The sequence below is a fragment of the Rhizophagus irregularis genome, chromosome 7 (genome assembly GCF_026210795.1).
Source record: "Rhizophagus irregularis chromosome 7, complete sequence".
In the NCBI taxonomy this organism is placed as follows: Eukaryota; Fungi; Glomeromycota; class Glomeromycetes; order Glomerales; family Glomeraceae; genus Rhizophagus; species Rhizophagus irregularis.
Genome location: NC_089435.1, coordinates 2,793,939 through 2,812,911, shown reverse-complemented (window position 1 = coordinate 2,812,911; position 18,973 = coordinate 2,793,939). Strand labels below are relative to the sequence as shown.

General features: G+C 27.0%; 4 protein-coding genes across 5 annotated transcripts; 3 read left to right on the top strand and 1 right to left on the bottom strand.

Annotated features, from left to right (window-relative positions):
• Positions 1-2,182: 2,182 nt before the first annotated feature.
• On the bottom strand, positions 2,183-6,464 carry OCT59_027396 (uncharacterized protein; the record flags this gene model as incomplete). Its single annotated transcript, XM_066136931.1, has 6 exons — positions 2,183-3,444; positions 4,030-5,349; positions 5,423-5,750; positions 5,840-6,003; positions 6,074-6,143; positions 6,219-6,464. The coding sequence occupies 6 exons, from the start codon at positions 6,462-6,464 to the stop codon at positions 2,183-2,185; spliced, it is 3,390 nt and encodes a 1,129-aa protein (XP_065993365.1).
• Positions 6,465-8,107: 1,643 nt separating this feature from the next.
• OCT59_027395 (uncharacterized protein) lies at positions 8,108-10,575 on the top strand (the record flags this gene model as incomplete). The annotated part of the gene is made up of 3 exons (XM_066136930.1): positions 8,108-8,450; positions 8,513-9,157; positions 9,398-10,575. 3 exons carry the CDS (start codon positions 8,108-8,110, stop codon positions 10,573-10,575), a joined length of 2,166 nt encoding a protein of 721 aa, XP_065993364.1.
• A 2,184-nt stretch (positions 10,576-12,759) lies between these two features.
• OCT59_027394 (uncharacterized protein) lies at positions 12,760-13,522 on the top strand (the record flags this gene model as incomplete). Of its 2 annotated transcripts, XM_066136929.1 has the most annotated exons (6): positions 12,760-12,835; positions 12,933-13,041; positions 13,158-13,199; positions 13,284-13,311; positions 13,393-13,419; positions 13,481-13,522. In XM_066136929.1, 6 exons carry the CDS (start codon positions 12,760-12,762, stop codon positions 13,520-13,522), a joined length of 324 nt encoding a protein of 107 aa, XP_065993363.1. The 2 variants fall into 2 exon arrangements, with proteins under 2 accessions (XP_065993363.1, XP_065993362.1); XM_066136928.1 differs by lacking the exons at positions 12,760-12,835; positions 13,158-13,199 and having other exon boundaries at positions 12,841-12,975; positions 13,041-13,046; positions 13,267-13,311.
• A 1,073-nt stretch (positions 13,523-14,595) lies between these two features.
• On the top strand, positions 14,596-17,622 carry OCT59_027393 (uncharacterized protein; the record flags this gene model as incomplete). Its single annotated transcript, XM_066136927.1, has 1 exon — positions 14,596-17,622. The coding sequence occupies one exon, from the start codon at positions 14,596-14,598 to the stop codon at positions 17,620-17,622; it is 3,027 nt and encodes a 1,008-aa protein (XP_065993361.1).
• Positions 17,623-18,973: the final 1,351 nt, after the last annotated feature.

The following is an 18,973-nucleotide window of genomic DNA, read 5'->3' as shown; positions in this document are numbered from 1 at the left end:
CCATTAATAGGTAATTTTACTTAACAGTATTAGAACTAAGACTTTAATTAATTATTATCATTTATTATTTAAAATAAATTTTATTATCGTATGTAAAAGACACCCTATTCGGCTTTATAATGATTATTCTAATCTTGCCAAAGAAGTCATCATTATTATAGTTTACCGCTGTATAACAACTGCGAAACATTTATTATATTTCCCCTGCGATGTTTCTAAAAAAGAACCTTGAATATGTATAAAAAAAGTAGGCTCCCTTTCAATTAAAAAAACCTTCATATCTGTTATCTTGCGAAACGTGGTATAAACATTTCGTGAATCGTAGCAAAGATTTAGATTTACATGATAATAAACTAATTTTGGTATGCGTTAATTTTTTTAACCGCCAAAAAATTTACGTTAAAATAGATTTTAGACTGAATATGTAGCGTGCCAAAAAAAGTTATAAATTTTTTAACCTGTAATAGTTATTAAATAATACCGATATTAATCGTAATAATGTGAATAATGTGATATAATATTGTACAAATTTGTGATCATTTGTTTATAGGCAACTAATTTGAAAAGTAAAGTAGTTAAAACAGACACTTGAATTTGTTACGCCATGATCGTATAGTCGATGGACAGTCATAAAAAAAAAAGTTTTTCTTTTTGCACTTATTGAAAAAAATATCATGTAATTGAAAGTACAACTAAATTTTACAGTTAGCTGACGAAGTAGGCGTCAGATCGTAACAAATTATTCGATATAATAGGAAAATCTGGTATAGGCCGTATAGTACACCGAAACATAAACCATTTTACCTTCATTATAAAGAAAATTCTTATAAAAAAGTTTATACTACATACATAGTTTATTTTGTAGATTTATTAATACATCAAATTCGTTATAAGAAGGTCGACTTCAAAGTAAATGTTTAAAATTTTATTTATTTATTTATTTATTTGATGAATATTTGCTGATATTTTTAAGATATCATGTAATCATTATAATCAATTTGTGCAATTATTGTTTTTCTGATTGAACTACATAGATGAAATAAAAAGCTGTTTAAATAATATTTCATAAAAAAAAGAGTAATACAGTAATAAAATCAAGCCTTAATAATATTCTAAGAGAGTAAATTATAAAAATAACGAAATATAATATTGATACAAATTATCAACATGGTTAGTGTCATAAATCTGCTAGAAATGATAATAAGGCTACATTACTATTAAATTAGGACATTAGGCAAAAATGGAATTAGGGAACCTGGATTTTACAATCAATTGGCCAATCAGGGATTTAATAATGCTTAATACGAATTCGAATACTTGAATTTGAATGGCGGAGAAAATATAGCTGCAGGAACTAATAGAATGCGGCATTTTTATGATATACGGATGAGGAGCGGAAAAAGTAATTTAGACAATGCGATTCATTAGTATATTAACTGAAAATAATAGAAAATGGATTCAGTTTTAAGATATTATTTCAAAGAATGACTATAATTCTTAAATACTACAAAAGTAGAGTAAATTAGTAATAGCACTACTTTTTTGGTTTAAATTTTATTAGAATTAAGGTTGGAAACGGTCAGTTATGGTCAAACGGTCGACCAGGCGGACGGTCAGGCGGACGGTCGGTCAGACGACCGATATCAGTCACGGTTATGACCGTGACCGTTTCCATCCCTAATTAGAATGTAAAAACTCCTCATTTTACTTCTTTATTTTATCTTTTAACAAATTTTAACGGGTCAAGGCAAGGATATAAAGATACTGTCTTAAACAACGGGCATAAGTAACTGAATTTTTATAATTTCCAACTACTAAAATGTCGAAACAAAATTATTTTAAAAGAATATACAGTAATTTAATTTCGAATATTTAGTTATGAGTAATTATAAATTGATTTAATATTAGAAAAATAATACAAAAGCAAATGTATTTTTCGGAGTTTAATCATAGCTAATATCGTTTTTTATTAGTTAATACAAAATGGCGTAATAACCAAAATGATACTGATATTACATAAAGTATTTGATGTTAAGATAATTTATATACATTACAAAAAAAAAATAGGTTAAATAAAATGAAAATTAATCAATTAATCTCAGTCTTGTTAAGCTTTTAAAATAAATAAAGTATTTTGGAATCATACTAGCTTCAGTTAATTATTTAGTAATAAGTACTAAGTTCAAACCTTTTTCGGCTCTTGGTATCTATTTTCTACAGCTTTTTTGTACCAATAAATGGCTTTCTCAGTATTTTTTACAGTTCCTTCCCCTCGTTCATATAATGATGCAAGACTATTTTGTGCATCTATATTTCCTCCTTCTGCAGCAATTTTGTAGTAATTAAATGCATTTTCTTTGTTAATATCAATCTGAGTTCCATAATTATAAATATGTCCAACTTTATATTGAGCATCTATATATCCTTGATCAGCTGATATCTTATAAAATTCAAATGCCCGTATTTCATTTTTACCAACCCCTTTACCTAATTCATAAAATTCACCTAATTTATATAATGCAAGTTTATTTTCATTTTCTGCAGCTTTATGATACCAATAATTAACTTTGTCTAAATCATTTACTATTTCTTCATCATTTTCAATAAGATTAATTTGGATATTACTGCCGGCTGCCTCATTATATAATTCAAATCCTTTTTCTTTATTAATTTCAGTTCCAATTCCATTTATGTGATAAAATCCAAGTATAAGTTTTGCACCAATATATCCATTCTCGGACGATTTCTCATAAAATTCAAATGCTTTAATTTCATCTTTATTTACACCAATCCCTAATTCATAACATTCTCCTAAATTATACTGTGCAACTTCATCACCATTTTCTGCTGCTTTTTTGTACCAGTTAAGAGCTTTTTCAAAATCCCTTTCAATTCCAATTCCTTCATCATAGTAATATGCAAGTTTAATTTGAGCATTTAAATAATCTTTTTCAACTAAATCTTTTATTAATTCAAATGCTTTCTTTTCATCTTTGTCAACTCCTTCTCCATATTGATATAAAATAGCTAAATTAAATTGTGAATTATCATCTCCTTTTTCAGCTGCTATGTTATATAATTCAAATGCTTTTGATTTATTAATTTCTGTCCCAATTCCTTTATTATAATAATATCCAAGTTGATATTGAGCATTTAAATCATTATTTTCTGCTAAATCTTTTATCAGTTCAAATGCTTTTCTTTCATTCTTATCAACTCCTTCTCCTAATTGATATAGTACAGCCAAATTAAATTGTGCATTAGTATTTCCTTTATCTGTTGCTACTATATATAATTCAAATGCTTTTGATTTATTAACTTCAGTTCCAATTCCTTTTTCATAATAATATCCAAGTTGATATTGAGCACCTAAATCATCTTTTTCTGCTAAGTCTTCTATTAATTCAAATGCCTTTTTCTCATCTTTATCATCAACTCCTTCTCCTAACTGATATAATACAGCTAAATTAAATTGTGCACTAATATTTCCTTTATCTGTAGCTGCTTTATACAATTCAATTGCTTTTGATTTATTAATTTCAGTACCAAAGCCTTTATCATAATAATATCCAAGCAGAAATTGTGAATTTATATCGCTTTTTTCTGCTAAATCTTTTATTAATTCAAATGCCTTTTTCTCATCTTTATTAACCCCTTCTCCTGATTCATAGCATTTACTTAAATTATATTGTGCAACAACATCTCCTTTTTCAGCTGCTAATTTATATAATTTAAATGCTTTTGATTTATTAATTTCAGTTCCAATTCCTTTATCATAATAATATCCAAGCTGTGATTGAGCATTTAAATCACCTTTTTCAGCTAAATCTTTTATTAATTCAAATGCTTTTTCCTTATTTTTATTGATGCCTTTTCCAGATCGATATAATAGAGCTAAATTATATTGTGCCCTAATACTTCCTTTTTCAGCTGCTGTATTAAATAATTTAAATGCTTTCAATTTGTTAATTTCAGTTCCAATTCCTTTATTATAATAATATCCAAGTTGATATTGAGCATTTAAATCACCTTTATCGGCTAATTCCTTTATTAATTCAAATGCCTTTTCCTCATCTTTATCAACTCCTTCTCCAGATTGATATAACAAAGCTAAATTAAATTGTGCACTAATATTTCCTTTATCTGCAGTTGCTTTATACAATTCAAATGCTTTTGATTGATTAATTTCAGTTCCAATTCCTTTATCATAATAATATCCAAGCTGAAATTGAGAATCTATATCATCCTTATCAGCTAAATCTTTAATTAATTCAAATGCTTTTTTCTCATCTTTATCAACTCCTTCTCCAGATTGATATAACAAGGCTAAATTAAATTTTGCACTAATATTTCCTTTATCTGCAGCTGTTTTATACAATTCAAATGCTTTTGATTTATTAATTTCAGTTCCAATTCCATTTGAATAATAACATCCAAGCTTGAATTTAGCATTTATATTATCATTTTCTGCTAAATCTTTAATTAATTCAAATGCTTTTTTCTTATTTCTATAAACTCCTTTTCCGAGTTGATAACATTTTGCAAGATTAAATTTTGCCCTTGTATTTCCTTTTATAGCTGCTTTCTTATACCAGTGTACTGACTCTATAGTATTTTTTGTGATTCCGATACCAAATTCATAACAATTTCCTAAATAAAATTGTCCAATAATATTACCATTTCTTGCAGATTTTTGAAACCAACTAAATGCTAAATTTTTATTACATTCAACTCCATATCCGTCGTCATAACATTTCCCAAGATAAGCTTGCGCAAATGAATAATCATTATTAGATGCTTTTGAAAATATTTCAAATGCTTTGAAACTACTTTTTTCTGTGCCAATATTATAATAATAAAATAATCCAAGTAAATAAATATATTTTGGATTAACTTGATTAGATAGCCATTTAATGAGATTGTCCAAGCTTTGATTTAATTCTAATATTTGTTGGTTGATAAATTGCTTAATATCTTGAGAATTAATACCTTCCATATCATGCTTGCTGTTTATTTTTTTAATTAACTTTTCAACAATTAGTATATTATTTACCTTATCAGATGTTGACCCGTTTGACGAATTTTTTTGAATTGATGTATATGATGAATTATTTTCAGCACCCATTATATTTATTTTTAATTCAGTATTTGGTAACAATTCATTAATTAATTCCATGGTCTCAATTGATTTTGAAGATGTTTCACATTTTACTATTAGTTGATTATCTCCTTTTCTCCTATCAACAGTACCAGTAATTATATTATCTTGTTTAAGAGATATTAGTGTATAAAGGATTGAAACGATATTTTGCACATTTGGACGCTTATCTGGATCATATGTCCAACATTCTAGTTATTTTAAACATTGTTAAACTTTCTTTCAAGAAATTAATAAATTTATAAAATTATCAATACAAATTACCTGTATACAAATTACTATATTCTTTAGGAGTGTTGTCAATAATTGCTTCTCGTTTGCCATTTATTATGGATAAGATTAAACTTGCATCATAATCACAATCAGAAAATGGCTGGCAGCCACTTGAAATTTGCCACATTAAAACTCCGATGCTGTATATATCAGATTTTTTGTTTAATTTGTAACAACGATTATTTAATTTTTTTGGATCAACAAAAGGTATTACGCCAAGTATTTTTGATGTATTGCTTGATACTTCAGCAATTTTTTTTGATAAACCAAAATCTGCTAGTTTTAGCTTTTTCTGATGTACAAGTACATTATCTGCATGCTATTATTATAAAGAAAACTTTTTAATACGAGTATGATAAAATAATCAAATAGAAAATTACAAAGCTAGTACTAGTAATCAATTATTACCAGATCACGATGAATAATACCATAATCATGTAAACATTCTACTGCATTGGCTAGTTGTAATACTAGCTGATATTTATCGGTCCAGGTGAGTTCATTAATGTGCTCATTTAAATAAGTTTTTAGTGTACCATTATCAGCGTATTCTAAGACTAACGAATATTTTTCTAGATACAAAGAGTACATTAAAAATGGAACTCATCCAATAATGTAATATATACCAAGACTTAAACTTACCATCTACTTTCGTTATTCCATAAAACCGTATAATATTTTCATGAAAATCAACTTTTTTTTGCAATCTTATCTATAAAAAAAAAATAATAATATAATTAGTATGTAAAAATTACTAGTATAGGGATAGATAATCGAGATTATTTACCTCATTAACAAATACTTTTAGCGTCGTGTTACTATTGTCCTTGATGATTTTTAAAGCGAAAAAATTTTCAGCTTTTTTCCAATTAGCACGAACGACACTTCCAAACGAACCACTTCCTATCGGTTCTAAATTTTTAAATTCTGAATATTCATGATAATTGAGATATTCATTTGCAATTGATTTTTCTAACCAATCAATATAAAATTTTGATTTTTTAAGGCCAGTTCCTTTCGTTTTATTTGACATTCTTGACAATAAATTATTTTTTAATTTTAACAATAGTGGAAATCTTTTATACAACCACCTTGTATTTAAATCGTGATTAAAATGGACCTCATTTCATAACCTTATGTACCTTTTATGGTATCATTCTGACGTCAGTAGCTATCGTGTAACTTGATAGATTCACCCCATAACAATTTTTTAATACCCCAAGAGATCGACACTCATTATTACTATTAACTCCGCATCTCTTCAGGGCCAGAATTATGTATTACCGTCTGTCATTATCCAATATCCAAAAAAGGAAGGAGCTACACATTATTTGGTTCATTATACGCAGACTTTGTATTGTTACCTTTTTGGGGTCCTAATCATATATCCATATGTTTAAGAAATAAAGATGACATGGTATTATAAATTTTATGATTCGTTGGCATGAATCGCTCGAATAGTTTACATCTCATACTTTATAATAAATATACTTTAATGAGGATATTAAATTTATAATAATTCTTCGAAATACTTATTGATACTTTGAGAAAGTATATTCAACCTCATAAAAATGTGACATACTATAATTCATAAACTCTCAATAGTTGTGTATATATATCGGATGATACGTATATCATTTACATCAATAAAGAATATTACGTAAAATCAATTGGACTTTTGACAGTTGAATTTTTAACACTTGAAGAAGATGATGATAACTTCGAAATTAATTTTAATATATATTATGTGAACATACTGATACCTATATATTGATTAAATATACATAAAAATGTATTTTAATTTGTACGTTCCGAAGTCCGAACTAAATAAAGGAATGTTTAAGGAATAAAGATTTAAAATTACTTTATTTATACCGTACTTTAATTGTGTAATTCTAATTTATTCTGTTAATGATGAATGATCTTTAGATTATTCTATTTCTGTCTACAAAGTCCAACCACAATCTTCAATAAAGAATGAGAATAAATGAATAAAGATACTCTAGATATTCTTGTCGAAGTAAATACGTATTCCATAAAAAGTTCAAAAGAGTATTATTAGTAAGTTTAATAAACTTAGGCTAATGTTTTTTGACGCATGATTTATGAATAAAGCTCAAAGATATTTTTTTTTTCGTTGTAATTTAAGATTTTCACAATGTCAAAAAAATAACCCTCAAATTCTTTCTAAATTTGTAAAACGAAACTTTAGTAAATTTTCAACATTGACGTTGAAAACTTTTACAACTTTTTTTATTGTGGTTTATATTTTTACACAACTTTTTGAGGCGTCCTCTACGACGTTTACCTATTTCCATGATCTCTGTTTACTATTTACGTCATAAACAAAGTTCTGTGCACGTCGGTTTTGTGGGCGTGGTTTTTGTCGATCACCATATAAGGAACGTGTGACATTTAATTGTCACCTGAACTCGTGGAGAATTTTTTCAGTGTCAAAAATTTATTTGTCATCCCTGTGACACAAAAGACAAAACTTGTGTGCAAGTTCTGTGTAGTATTGTGTAACTGTGCCCCTGAGTGCATCAATCATTTGTGAATCAAACACAACCAGACAAAATTGGGTAATTCCGAAGTAAATATTTATTGTGCTACGTAATTAGCATCAAATTCTTTTTCGCTGAAAAAAAAGAAAAAAAAGAAAAAAAATTCAATAAAATGTCTTCAAATAATATTATAAAAGATGAAGAAATTTTTTTAAAAGAATTCTTAAAAGATTTTTATCGTAAAATTATAAGAATCGATCATCACTCAAGATTTGAAAATATTTTAATAGATTGGATTCAAGATTATTTTAATGATAATAACAAAAATTCTGAAATGATTTTAAAATTAATGGAAAATCATAAAGAAAGTGAAAATTGGTTTTCAAGTTTAATAGGATTTTTTTATGAACATGATATAAGTATAAATGATAATAACACAAATATTAATAATAAAAATGATTTTATAAAATTTTATTTATTATCAATTAAAAATTATGAGAATAAAAAATTAACTTGTATTTATCAATTATTAAATCTTATTATATCAAATATTTATTATCAATTTATTATTATGAAGATATTATTTTTGATAAAAGAAATTTAATATCAAAAAGTTTTGAGAGTGCGAATGTAATGTCACTTAATCAATTTGAATATTTTAATGGTTTATTAGAAATAAATTTACGTAAGGATGAGTTAAGTACTATAGAAAAATATTTTGAATCATTAAATAATGATTCTAATAAAATAAATTATATTAAAAGGAAAGAATTAGAAAAATTAAATGATTTAGATTATTGTTATCAATATGGATTGGGAAAAAAGAAAGATGAATTTAAAGCATTTGAATTTTACTTAAAATCTGCGAAAGAGGGAAATTCTAGCGCAAAAAATAATTTAGGTTATTGTTATCAATTTGGAATAGGAACAGAAAAGGATGAAAAGAAAGCTTTTGAATGGTATTTAAAAGCTGCTAATGAAGAAGATTTATATGCACAATATAATTTGGGTATTTGTTGTTTAAATGGAATAGGAATCAATAAAGATGATGAGAAAGCTCTTGAATATTTCATTAAATCTGCCAAAGGAGGATATTCTTCTGCACAAAATATATTGGGAGATTATTATCAAAATGAAACCGAAGCAAAAGATTTTAAAAAGGCTATTTACTGGTATAATGAGGCAGCAGAAAATGGAAATAAATTTGCGCAATGCAATTTAGGTAATTTTTATAAAAATGGAGAAGGCGTGGAAGAAGATGAAAAAAAAGCTTTTATATTTTATAAAAGGTCAGCCAATCAAGAATATTTAGACGCTCAATTTGAACTTGGAAATTGTTATGAAAAAGGAATTGGGACCGATTCTAATAGAACAAAAGCATTTGAATTATATAAAAAAGCTGCTGATAAAGGACATGAAATTGCACAATATAATCTTGGAATTTTTTATAAATATGGTATAGGCGTTAAGAAAGATGAAGTAAAGTCTTTTGAATACTATGAAAAATCTGCAAATCAAGAATATCTAAATGCTCAATACGAACTTGGAAATTATTATTACAAAGGAATTGGAACTAAAGTTAATAAAACAAAAGCATTTGAAACATATGAAAAAGCAGCTAATAAAGGACATAAAGTGGCACAATATTACCTCGGATTTTTATATCAAAATGGTGATGGTACCGAGAAGAACGAAAGAAAAGCATTTGAATATGTTGAAAAATCAGCCAATCAAGGATTTTTATATGCTAAAAGTCAACTCGGTAATTATTATTCTAATGGAATTGGAACTGAAGTTAATAAAGCAAAAGCATTCCAGTTATATACAATAGCTGCTGTGGGAAAACATAATTATGCACGAAATAGCTTAGCAATTATGTTTGAAAATGGTGAAGGAACTGAAAAAGATTTAGAAAAAGCCTTTTTTTGGTTTCATAAAGCAGCAGAAGATGATTGCCGTATAGCACAATGTAATGTAGGTGAATATTATGAATTAGGAAATTTTGTGGATAAAGATGAAGTAAAAGCATTTGAATTTTATGAAAAATCAGCCAAAACTGGACATATAAGTGCAATCTTCCAACTTGGATATTGCTATGTAAATGGCATTGGTACTGAAATTAACAGAGAAAAAGGATTTGAAACGTACAATAAGGCAGCTGAAGATGTTAATGTACATAATTATTTTGGTAAAAACGATAAAGAAACAATAAATAATTTAAATCAAATTATTTATTGGTATTATAAGGCTGCAGAAAATGATAATAATTTTGCATTATATAAATTAGGTGAATGTTATGAATTGGGCAAAGGTGTTTGGAAAAATAGAGTTAGGGCATTTGAGTTTTATAAAAAATCAGCTAGTCAAGGATTTATTTATGCTCAATATAAATTAGGGCATTGTTATGAGAAAGGATTTGGGACTGATATGAATAAAGTGAAGGCATTTGAATTTTATAAAATAGCTGCGACAGGAGGAAATGTTGATGCGCAAAGAAGTCTTGCATATTTATATGAACATGGTGAAGGGACTGATAAAAATGTAGAAAATGCTATTTATTGGTATGAGAAAGCTATAGAAAATGGATATTTAGATGTTAAGGAAAATCTAGATATTCTTTTGAAGCAACAAAATAATTGATAAGAACTTAAATTTCTACATTATGTTTAAATCAATTATATTGCATTTATATATATTTATATATTATATGAAATTCCAATTTCTTCCACGAATTACTTATTAATTAGTCTGTTATAAATTTTATAAATAAATATTTTATTTATTTTTGATATAAGCGTTGAGATGTTGTATCAACCTAATTATGGGATTTTAAATTTACCATACATTCATTATATGTGGTCCGTATTTCGTAAAATAATTACTTTATGTCTTAGGAACTAACATCGTACTTGGCTATTGATAAACTTTTTTGCTGACTGTCTATGATCCTTTTAACGATTACAAGGACCCGTTGTATTATAAATTTTTTATGATAAATTAACTCAACGAATATATAATTATAAAGTATAAATAGAGAAAAGAAAAATTTAAATGTATAAATATCCGCTAATTATAAAGTGAAATAAATCTATTTATAAATACTATCTGAATATACAGTAAAAAAAAAGCCTTTCTTACTAAAATATATTATCGTTTAGCTTTTTTAATGTTAATATTGAGTTTATATATAAAAGTTTAAAAAAGTTATACATGAAAGCTATCAATTGTTATACAAATTTTAATAATTTGTACGGAAAGTCATTTTTCACCACATGGAAAAACTTTGTGTTTATTAAAAATTTTCTTTTTTGCATTTGTTCTCTTTAAATGGTTCACAAGTTATCCACTTTAGCGCTTCGCGATTTACAAAGGATCACGACATTATCAGTTACCCAAAACAAATTTCGATAAAAGTTCAAAATAAAGCACTGTTATTGTATTAAAGATTTATTAGAAAACACATACAAATATTATTAAAAGCTAAATTTTATTACTTGTGCCACCTTATCTTTAAATAAATCATTAACTTTTACTAATTCTGTACGGAATGAAAACTTGGATTAAAAAAAAATAAAAAAAAATCAATCATAAAAAAATTCTCTAATCAACGAATTTGTACTTGAAACATTTGTTATAATTAATAAACATTAATAAAAAAAATATATATAGACATAACTTAACTGATCAGATAAAGATGTAATATACGAAAAGTTAATCTTTCCTTTTGATTTAACTGAATCTCCATTACCAGTGAGGTCCTGGAACTGGTTTAGCTAAGTTTCTGGACTTGCAGAAATTGCAAAATAGGTGGAAAAAGCTATTTCTTTGGTAGTATCATCAATTCATCATATATTAATTATCATATGTTTCATAAAAATAAATTGATATACTGTACAGTATATAATATTCAATATGAACCTATATGGCTAAATGATAATTTGATATTCTAGTCTTAGAAAATCTAAATAAAATTTTCAGATTTAAAACAGATGACTCGTATAATAGCGTATAACACCTTCGAAGATATTGTTCAATGAAGAAATTTTCGGTAATTACAATTAACTTTTCAACAGAAGCGACCGTAATATAAAAATTTTTTATTTTGTTATGTTTGCACGTGCTGTATAAAAGATAACTATTTAAATTTAAATAAATAATAGCCCTTTTCATTTCCGGCCGGTCGCATTTTTCGGTCAGATTGAAGTTAATTTTGATTGGGCTGATCAGTTTGTACAACGCAACCATTTTCTGAACTTTTAGCCAAAAAACAACCAACCAAAATTAGATAATTTCTGTTTACGTGACATTTAAGAAAAAATATATATCAATATAAGGAGTTCGAACTAAATTTCAATCTAAAGCAGTTCAATTTGCGATCGAAAATAAAAAAATTTTATTGGATAATTTTTGTACAACAAATTCCGACCGAAAAATGCAACCGACCGGAAATGAACAGGGCTAATATAATAATACACAATCGCACATGAAATTTCTTAAAATGTTACACGACGCGATGACAATTAATATAGACAGATTGATCGGTAACTATGACATCAAAGGCGCAGTGCTGTAGTGCATAAATAATGGGTATTGCAAGTATATAAAATGATCTTATTTTTTTTTTATAAAACTAACTTCAATATACTTCTTTTTAAAAGACATTTACTTCTTTTTAATATTTACGATCACACAAAATTTTACAACAACACAATAAACACAAAAACATCAAAGAAAATATATACTATAAAATTAAAAATTTTACAGATATTATCAAACGTCAATGTACCTAACAATACGCTTAATTATTTATTCAAAGTTTTTTACATGATACTTTATATGATATGTTTGGATGACTGGCATAAACTTAGACACGAACTTCAGTTAAATCCACTATCACAAAGTATAATGTTCTTTGACGAGTTATTATTAGTACTGCGAAACCCATTTGTTATAGACAAGTTTACTGCAAGAAGTCACTCTAAAAACTTGCTTAAAAGCTCACACAGTCGGTCAAGAACGAACACCACCTTTCGCTTTCTTGTGTGGCGCAGCAACAACAGGAACTTACGAAATTATCAAAACCATCTTCATAGGTTATGAGGTAGTGTAAGGTGGGTAATTTCACGTTTATCATCAAGACTATAGTATTGGATGATATAGAGGATGATTGTCCGAAAGTACGTTTCCAGGGATTGATCAGTTTGACAATGTGACTGGAATAGTTTGAAATGGAGTGAACTGGAGATAGCGAAAGCATTTCCGTTGTATGTGTTAGTAGTTGTCAAAGGGGACCAAAAGGATGACTGATTACCTGCTTATTGAATGCACTAGCAAATTTTTGTACTTAGGCATTGCTGGTCAAGCACTCAAGCTAACGTTAGTGGTGCATTAGTTGGCGAAAAAAAGAAGTAATGAGATTTTCAAATTAAGTGGAACAGATATAGCACGTGAATAAAGCAAGAAACTGAGGTCTTAAATTCGCAAGTAAGTGTCTATTATTTTATCTGTTCATGCCTGGTTTGATGTCAATACACAAACATGATAGTATCCGGTGAGGCCTACAGCGTTTAGCGAGGAGGAGAAATAGGATTTACCATTATTTCCAAACGCCTTTTACCATTAATTTCGCCAAACACCCCTATGCTGAGGATATTATCTCTACGTGCTTTAATCCCTAATTGTTGGCTTCTGGTCATTAGATAATAATACTTACTTGCTTAACCAAGTGTATATAGGTAAATATTTCTCTCTTTCAGTTTTATAGGTCAGTCTACTCTTAAATTCAAATGAATATTAAACAATGTAGCGGGTGCATGGCCTAAAATTTAATTTATAACAACGCTTAATAAATATGATGACTCCGAAGCGCCACATAATTATGCAACCGTCACTTATTTTTATCTCATTAACAATTTACCCTATTTTTTTTTTTTTTAAAAAAAAAATTAATTTCTGCCGTAAGTTTATAATTTTACAACGGTATGAGAAAAATAGTAGTAGTTATTATAAAATTGGAATTGAAGACAATTGTCAATTAATATACAAGGGTTTAAAGTTAATTTGATTAACTAACCGATTAAGACGGTAAACTAGTTAAGGTATCTCAAAATCTGCTAATCAATTAAAATTATTCAAATCATAATTCTAGTCAAATGATCTAATGCGGCCAAGTGATGTGAAATTTCGGGCACGTGTTCGAATTTTTAAACTTCCCTGTAAGGTAAAAATAAATTGGTAAATTTTAATATTTTTTTTACATAACCAACTAATTAAACGGTTAGGACCTTGATTAATCGATTAATTGGTTAGGTTTTTCAACCTCTAAATCAAAAAGAATGCCGCATTTTTAAATAATATAGAGATATAACTTCAATCTTATAAGGGAGGATGATGATCCATTAAAGATACTTAATTCCAGCCAAAATTATGATTTAATTTTGTATTTCCTAAAATAGATAAATATAGGGGGCCCCTTAACGGTTAATATGTGCATTGAAGATAATATGCGCATTGAAGGTAATTGTGTATCAAATAATTAATTGTTCTTTGTTAGCCCAAAAATGGAAATAAAAAATGAGCTTAAATTTCTCCTTAGATCATTCCATCCTTTCTTGGAAAAAAGAAGTTACTCATTAAATTACTCAAAAAATAAAAAAAAAAATGTTATCAAATACATTGAATAATATTCCGATAGATGATGAAAATTTTTTAAAAAATTTTTTAAAGAATTTTTATCGTCAAATAATAAGAATAGAGAATTATAATAATTTTGAAGATATAATAAAAGATTGGGTAAAAGAATTTTTTGAATATAATAAAAAGGATTCTGAAATAATTTTAAATTTAATAAAACATTATGAAGAATATGATAATAATGATAATGATAATGATAATGAAAATTGGATTTTTTCGAGTATAATAGGATTTTTTTATGAATATGGTATTATTATATTGAATGATAATATTAATGAGGATATTATTGATAAAGATAAATCTTTGAAATTTTATTTATTGTCAATCAAAGAAAAAAATAATGAATTAATTTCTATGTATCAATTATTTAATATTATTATCGCGAAGTATTTATTATCATTTTATTATTATAAAGATATTATTTTAAATAAAAGAGAAAAAATTTTTAGAAATTTAAAAAATAGAAATGTGATGTCCATAATGTCACAAAATCAGTTTGAAAAGTTTGATAGATTAGAAATAAATATAGGCAAAGATGAGATAGTTACTATAGAAAAATATTTTGAATCGTTAGGTAAAGGTTTCAACGAAAATCAAATAGATTATGCTAAAAAGAAAAAATTGGCAGAATTAAATGATTTAGGTTATTGTTATCAATATGGAATAGGAAAAGTTAAAGATGAATTTAAAGCAACAGAATTTTATTTGAAATCTGCGAGAGAAGGAAATTCTGGTGCACAGAATAATTTAGGTTATTGTTATCGATACGGAATTGGAATAAAAAAAGATGAGATAAAAGCATTCGAATGGTATTCAAAAGCTGCTAATGAAGGAGATATATGTGCACAATATAATCTGGGTATTTGTTATCAAGATGGAATAGGAACAAATAAAGATGATAAGAAATCTTTTGAATGGCATTTGAAATCCGCTGAAGGAGGATATTCACGTGCACAATGTAAATTAGGCAATTATTATCAAAATGGAATCGGAACACCTAAGGACGAAAATAAATCATTTGAATGGTATATGAAAGCTGCCAAAGGAGGAAATTCTGATGCAGAAAAAATTGTAGGTGATTTTTATGAAATTGGATTTGGAGTATCCAAAGATGATAATAAAATATTTGAATGGTATATGAAAGCTGCTAAAGGAGGAAATTTAATTGCACAGACTAGCATGGGTTATTACTATCAACAAGTAGAAGATGATTTAGAAAAAGCTACCTATTGGTATAATAAAGCAGCAGAAAATGGGTGTGAAATAGCGCAATATAACTTGGCTGTGAATGAAAAAGATGAAAATAAAGCATTTGAATATTATAAACAATCGGCTGATCAAGATTATTTGGAAGCTCAATTTGAACTGGCATATTGTTATGATTTAGGAATTGGGACTGAAACTAATAAAACAAAGGCATTTGAATATTACAAAAAAGCAGCTGATAAAGGACATAAAATTGCACAATATAATATTGGAATTTTATATAGATATGGTTTAGGTACTGGGAAAGATGAAATCAAGTCTTTTGAATATTATGAAAAGTCTGCGAACCAAGAATTTCTCAGTGCTCAATTTGAACTTGGGTATTGTTATGATTTAGGAATTGGAACTGAAATAAATAAAACGAAAGCTTTTGAACTATATAAAATAGCCGCTGAGAAAGATCATAGCATGGCACAAAATAATCTTGGTGCTTTATATAAAAGTATAGAAAAGGATTCAGAAAAGGCCATTTACTGGTATAACAAATCAGCAGAAAAAGGAAATGAAGTAGCACTATATAATCTAGGTCTTAATTATGGTGAAGAAGGTGCCATAAAAGACGTAGCTAAAGCTTTTGAATATTATAAAGAATCTGCTGAAAAAGGATATTTAAATGCACAATTTCAACTTGGATTATACTATAGTAAAGGAATTGGAACTGAAATTAATGAAACAAAAGCGTTTGAATCATTTAAAATGGCATCTGAAAGAGGACATATAACGGCTCAATGTAATCTTGGAACTTTATATGAAAATGGCATTGGCGTGAAAAAAGATTTTGAAAAAGCTATATATTGGTATCATAAATCGGCAGAAAATGGAAGTGAAATAGCACTATTTAATTTAGGTCAATGTTATAGATTAGGAAGAGGTGTTGAAAAAGATGAAATTAAAGCTTTTGAATATTATGAGAAGTCAGCTGAAAAAGAATATGACAATGCACAAAATGTTCTCGGTTCTTTATATTATTATGGTATAGGAACCAAAAAGGATTTAGAAAAAGCTTTTTATTTTTGTCAAAAAGCAGTGGAGAATGGAAATGAGGTAGCACAATATAACTTAGGTAGTTTGTACGAACTTGGAATAGGTGTTGAACAAGATCTTATGAAAGCATTTGAATTTTATAAAAAATCAGCCGAAAATGGGGATATTGATGCAAAGTTTCAACTTGGATATTGTTATGTAAATGGTATTGGGACTGAAATTAATAAGGAAAGAGGATTCGAGTTATATAATGAAGCAGCTGGTAAAAAGGATCATGACGACTATGATATACTAAATAAAGTTTATAAAGAGATGGATAATGATTTAGATAAAGTTAATTATTGGTATCATAAAACCGTTGAAAGTAATAATGAAGTTGCACTATATAAACTGGGTGAATTTTATGAGTTGGGCCATGGTGTTGGGGAAAATAAGGTTAGAGCATTTGAATTTTATAAAAAATCAGCCAATAAAGGATCTATTGATGCTCAATATAAGCTTGGGTGCTTTTATGAAAAAGGAATTGGAATTGATATTGACAAAGAAAAAGCATTTAATTCATATAAAATAGCTGCAGAAAAAGGAAACGGTAATGCACAAAAAAGTCTTGCATTTTTATATGAGCAAGGCGAAGGAATAGAAAAAAATTTAGATAATGCAATTTATTGGTATAAAATGGCAATAGAGAATGGATGTCAAGAGGCTAAAGAAAATTTAGACATTCTTTTAAATCAATCTATCTAATTAAAAAAATTTTGTCATATTTAGATTACCCTGTATAAATAATTTGAATTATGTAACATTGAAAATGTGGTATTCTTGCGTCCGATCTATTTCGTATTAAATTTCTGACTACGATAACGGATTTTTTTTATCCCTCTTTTTATTATTATTATTTCTTTCGGTTAACTTAACCAAAATTTTTTTCTTATTCTTTTTTTTTATTTTTTATTGGAATTTTTAGGGGATTTTTTTTAATCAAAATTTTTGGAATTTTTTTTTGGTCAAGACTATAATCATATTAGAACTGTCCTATAGCTTTTCGATGTTTAGTAAGATTTTTTTTAGCCAATGATATTGTTTCTGACTAATAAATTCGTGTGAAAAATTTTTTTTTAGTGAGAACCTTTTTTATTTATTGAGATTGTTTTTTTCAATATTAATTTCCCAACTAATAAATTTGCGTGAAATTTTTTTTTTTGATATTAACAAATTTTTTTTTTAGAGAGATTGTTTTTAATTATATAAATATATAACAATATTAATAATTTTGTAATTAAATCTATACATATCGGCTGATTGGAAAAATCAAGCCAATTAATATTTAAGCTCAGTTGATGGGTTCATTATATAACTGATGGGTGTTGTGCCCCAAGTTGACGATTGCCCCAAATCAACGATCGGCCTAAATTATCGGTCCATCTTTATAATGCCTTAAGAATTTTCAAAGCATTACTTTATACATATAGTAATCATCGATGATTATCGTCAATTTGGGGCATATTGAGATTTGGGGCACAACATGGGTTACTTATTGTCATTTAGCATATAAAATTATGGAGGCTTTTCTGATCAGCCGATATGAATAAATTTTTTATATAACTAAAAAAATTTGGCTGACATTTGGATTAGTCTCCCATAACTTGAAATATAATTAAAACCCGTGACATGCCTCCGCCTGATCTATTTATGGTCAAGAACTATTCGATCCATGTGCATTCCAATAAACTAATCCAATTTCAGTTAATGAAATTTACCTTAATCCGAATTTGCGAACTATTTATAAAAGTGGCTTAGTCACTATTCCATTTACCTTGCCAATCGAACGCCGAAAATTGAATAACCTTAGTCTTAGTAGCAATAATTTTTTTTTTGATTATTAATTTTTTTTTTTTTACATTTTTTTCAAACTTTGAAAATTTTTTTTTTATTAAATATTTTTTTTATATATTTTTTTTTTCAATTTTTTTTTTTAGACCATATTGTTATTTTTTTCTTTTTGGACCAAATTATTGTTCTTTTTTTTCGATACTTATTTTTTTTTCGGATTCCTTTTTTTTTGTAAATTTCCCTTTTTTAAACCGATTTCTTTCTT